General features: G+C 31.2%; 1 protein-coding gene across 1 annotated transcript; it reads left to right on the plus strand.

Annotated features, from left to right (window-relative positions):
- The first annotated feature begins 1,943 nt into the window (after window positions 1-1,943).
- Window positions 1,944-3,941, plus strand: LOC115712315 (transcription factor bHLH94). The gene is made up of 3 exons (XM_030640575.2): window positions 1,944-2,774; window positions 2,990-3,466; window positions 3,549-3,941. Exons 1-3 carry the CDS (start codon window positions 2,148-2,150, stop codon window positions 3,645-3,647), a joined length of 1,203 nt encoding a protein of 400 aa, XP_030496435.2. The 5' UTR covers window positions 1,944-2,147; the 3' UTR covers window positions 3,648-3,941.
- Window positions 3,942-5,212: the final 1,271 nt, after the last annotated feature.

Here is a 5,212-nt window from a genome sequence, read left to right on the forward strand (position 1 = left end):
TAAGCTCTTGGGATTACAACATTAAATTTTTATACTATACTTAATTCTGAAACATCTAAGTTTGGGGGAAATGCGCCTTTAATAATTACGAATACTTATTATTATTATTATTATTATTATTATTGGGAAATAATTATTTCATTGCAACAAATTTCAATTAATTACAATGTACAAATCTAAACCCCAGTATATCGCATAAAGTATACCCATATACCAAACTTATTCTAAACTCCATTACAAATCAAACCAAATAAATCATAATTTTTTAGCTTTAAGCTTTTAGCTAGGCATAACACAAAAAACTTTGTATTTAACATTAATAAGAATTTTCTGAAAAGTATGAGCAATTTTTCACATTTTTTGAGACCAAAAAATATCATTTTTCATCTTCCACAAATAATAAATTAAGACTGCAAAAAAAACTTGTTTTTTGAAATAACTTATTCATTTGGCTTTACGAATCCAACAAATAAAACTATCCAACCTATGAGCATTAGCATTCCATATCCAAGCCACATTTTCAATTTGGTAAGGCAATTGCACTATATGTGCACAGTCAAAAAAAAAAATTTGATAGCTACAATATTCTTCCAATACCAACAACTATCATGTGGAGCAACATAGCTCAACCAATCATTATTATGGAGATATATACTATAGATTTATCTAAATTGTCCAAATATATTTTCCCATATCCTCCACATTCCAATTCAAAACATTCTGAAATTTCAGACTACTACCCAAAGATTTGGAAGTACATATTGAGTCCAAGCTAGTATTTGCCCTGACCCAATAACGTACACATTTCTAAAGAAGGGATCTACAAATTGATTCCACTTCTTTCAAAAAATTTTTGGCAAAATCAAAATCTGAGTCCAATAAGCGTGTATTGCCATCAGACTAAATTGATAAGAGTTACCCTACTCGCAAAGAATAAATTGTGAGTGCTCCATTTGCTAAACTATTTTTTCCACTATACATTGACATTCCAATGCAGTAATCCTGTTAGAACAAATTGGAATCCCCAAATACTTAAATGGCGAACTAAATACTTATGGAAAAGCAAAAAATATCCACCACTCGTAATTTCACCATTTTCATTAACATACATTATAAAGATATAGTCTCCATGGGAATACTTATTACTCAATTCATCTTCCTTAGTTCGTTCTCAATTATTCCTTTTGTCATATTATTAGTTTTTAAAAATTTAAAATATAATTTCTGTTTCAAAGTGTTCTATGAGACATATACGTGTTTTGGTTTTTGAAAGATCTATGATATAATTGTTATTAATTAAATAAATTGAAACCAATTATACAAAATATCATATATTCATGCTAAAGAATAAAGCGTAGTTTCCAAAATATGTAGATATAATTCAATTCTTAAAATTAAAAAATAAAGATAAATTTGGAATAGATGCTGCTAATAATTAATTGACTTTTATTTATTTATAATTAATCATATATATACACAACAACCATGTACAACAACTTTGATGTTCGATTATATTACTAATATATAATTAATTTCTATATATTTTCTCTTAAACTTTGATATTCCAAGTGAAATCCTCTCTTTTCGAAACAAACGAAAGAATTAGGGCCACGAGGAGTCACAAGCAAAATTTGACAGATTGACTCATCATCAAATAGTAGTATAGAGAGTAGTAAGTACTGGAGCTTTGATTCCAAATGTAGAAATATTAAGATCTTTTCACTATTATTATAATATGTATACTTGTTATTATAAGAAAATAAAATAATACAAATATACATATATACATAATAATGAATGTTTAATTAACGCGTTTATATGAGTTAATATCTATCTCTCTCCGCTAATATATCACAGTACAATTTATTTGAGACAACTTGGAAATTAAAAAACACACATGATTGGATCCCCACTTGCGCTTTTTGTACATAATATTAGCTTTATATATATTGTTCTTTTTTTTTCAAAGACAAAGACATACTTGCTTCTTCATAAAGCTAGTTTTTGTGGTTGTGCTTGATGCTCACATACATATATTTATAGACATATATATACGCTTAACCTTCTGAGAATAGCTTAAAAAAAGCCTTCTTAAATACAAATTAAGAGAGAGAAAAAAGTGAGTGTGTTGTAGTGTGCTTAAATATATGGCATTAGAAACAGAGCTTTTTCAACAAGACCCTTTTGGCTATATTATGAGCAGTGGTCTCAATAAGGATTTTCACGCCGCCATGATAGGTGGTGGTAGTAGTAGTGGTGGTGGTAGTGGTAGTGGTGGTGGACCTTGGAACTATGGATACTTTTTTCAAGAAAACGACATTAATATCCACCCAAATGACCTAACAAACGACAACAGGTTTGTGGGGCATGGTTTCAACAATAATCTTCTCATGGATTTGGAATATTGTATAACTTCACCCTCTTCCATGGAACTCCACAACAACAACAACAACAACAACAATCATTACTCAACCAATAAATTTTCCTCCACAGACTCAGCCGCCGATTATTTCACCGGAAACTATACTAGTAGTACGACCACTCTTGATGGAGGACGGCCACCTAGCAGCCACGTGTTTTCTCCGGCCGCCGAAACAACTCAAGCAACCACCACCGTCCGGCGAAAACGACGCCGTATTAGAAGCGTGAAGAATAAGGAAGAGGTTGAAAATCAGCGGATGACACACATTGCAGTGGAGCGCAACCGGAGAAAACAGATGAACGATTACCTCGCCGTTCTCCGATCCATGATGCCTTCTTCTTACGTCCAAAGAGTATTATTCTTCTTCTTCTTCTCATTATAATATATTTAACATTTTTTTAAAAAAAATTGTTTTTGTTATTTAATTAATTAGGTTTTAACCAATCTGATGACCCTAATCTTAATTTTAATTAGGTTAATGAACTCCACTTTAAGCATACTTAGGGTTTAATTTTGGATCTGTATAAATTAATGGATCTGAGGATGAAATTAATTAAAATAATGTAGGGAGACCAAGCATCGATTGTGGGAGGAGCCATAAATTTCGTGAAAGAGCTTGAGCAACTTCTCCAATTCTTAGAAGCCCAAAAACGAAGTAGTACATCATCAACAACAACAACAAAGAAAGAATCATCACCATCAGATTCATCAGATTCCGATCATTCCTCTAATAATAATTCCGATCTCTTCTCTGATTTTTTTATCTTCCCTCAATACTCAACGTGTTCATCATCCACCAATAATAATAATAAGGTGAATATTAATGATCATCATCAAACAAAATCAACGGCAGAGAAACGATCGGCCGTGGCTGACGTGGAAGTAACAATGGTGGAGAGTCATGCCAATATAAAAGTGCTTCAGAAAAGTCACCATAATCAGCTTTTGAAGATGGTAGTAGGCTTGCAGCTTTTGCGTCTTGTGGTTCTTCACCTCAATGTCACAACAGTTGATAATATGGTTCTTTACTCATTCAGCGTCAAGGTATTTAATTTAATTAATTAATAATTCCTTAATTAATTATTCAGTTATTAATTAGTTTGATGATTTTTATTAATTATTACAGGTTGAAGATGATTCTCAGCTAAGCACAGTGAATGAGATTGCAGCTTCTGTGTTTGAGATGGTGGGTAGAATCCAAGAGGAAAACTGTTTATTAAGTTAGAGAGTATATATATATGAGGCTAAAGGCACCTTATTAGTACCAATCACCAAATATTTGTGATAATATCATGTGACTTCGGCAATATATATAATATTTTGTCTTTGTTACATGAGATATTAACTGTGGGATAGGATTACTTTTATTTTATTTTTCTCTTGCAAACCTTGATTAGGATTATATATTTGTCTGGGAATTTATTATTTTTTTTTCGCTTTTCTTGACCGGTCATATACTTCATTACCAAAAATTATTGTGAAGAAACAATTGATCATCGTCATCGACGGAGTCCCTACAAAAGTCCATACTTAATTTATAGCTTATTTAATTATATATATATTTATATCCTGTGCTAATTATTAGGATGAATAAACACACACAGCCAGATATATATATATATATATATATATTGAATTTTTGGATTATATCTTGTTATCCAGGTACATGAAATAGCTGAGTAGTGATATTTGCATACAAAATATATGCAACACTATATAATTACATCTAATTAATTACGTCAAAAAAAAGTTACATCTAATTAATTAAGGTAAGACCCACCGTTGAAACAAAAAAAAAAAAACATTATCACATGCATTATAGCAATAGTACTGCTGGTGCATACGCGCGCGCGTTAGCTTAAAATAAGAAGAAAAAAAAAAGGATTTTTGATATTATAATGCGTTTATATATGTTTGTACCGCATTAACAACCTGCAAATTATAACAAAGAGAGTTCTTGAGATTGAGCACAGTAGATGTTGGAAAAATTCTCATTACAAGAGAGAATAGGAGGATTACAATCAAAATACTCAAAATACAAATAAAAGTATTTCATCAAGATTACAAGAAATCTAGAAAAGAAGAAGGATAACACACAAAAAGCTTGACCAAGGCTCAAGGACCTTTGTCCTAAAAGTCATTTCCTCCCTCATATGGACACTTAGGGAAACTCTAGAAATGCTCTTAAGGATTTATCAAGCCTCATATGCTCAGCCTAGTGTCTAAGGATGAGCATATCCTCACAAGGTTCTAACCACAACAAATGGTTTCAACCACTTCTTATGCAAGTGAACAATATGGCATTTATTTATAGAGTTTTCACTCTCATATGAACATGAATGATCACCATAAAGCCCTTGGATGTTACCAATCATAAATTGGGCATTTATGTTATTAATTGGGTGATTTGGAGGAGTTTTGGGCTGTTACAAAGGCTCTCAAACTTTCAAAAACGTGGGCAATAATATGCTGAAAAAAACAGTAACTAGTTACTAGTTACCATTTTTTCAGCTTTGGCCAATTCTTTTCCAAAGTGTTCCAAATCATTCCCACTTGATTTTGAACCATTTATACACCTTATAAATGAATAAATCAAGTCTCCAACAACTATATTTTTAATAGCTATCATTCATTCACATTCATAAATAATTAGTAACATCTTTTACTAATTTAAGAGTGAAAAAGAGATGAGAGTTACATATTCAAGTGATCATCAATTTAAAGGATTTGCAACTCCTATTTTGTGATCATTCTACATACATTTTGTAACTCCATAATGTATGTTACAAT

This window comes from Cannabis sativa, chromosome 4 (genome assembly GCF_029168945.1).
Source record: "Cannabis sativa cultivar Pink pepper isolate KNU-18-1 chromosome 4, ASM2916894v1, whole genome shotgun sequence".
Taxonomy (NCBI): Eukaryota; Viridiplantae; Streptophyta; class Magnoliopsida; order Rosales; family Cannabaceae; genus Cannabis; species Cannabis sativa.

Bases quoted from the DNA above. Each gene is read 5' to 3' on its own strand.
- LOC115712315 (XM_030640575.2), top strand. From the start codon at position 2,148: ATGGCATTAGAAACAGAGCTTTTTCAACAAGACCCTTTTGGCTATATT. The intron at 2,775-2,989 runs GTATTATTCTTC...AAAATAATGTAG, and splicing joins CTTCTTCTTACGTCCAAAGA to GGAGACCAAGCATCGATTGT. The intron at 3,467-3,548 runs GTATTTAATTTA...TAATTATTACAG, and splicing joins TTTACTCATTCAGCGTCAAG to GTTGAAGATGATTCTCAGCT.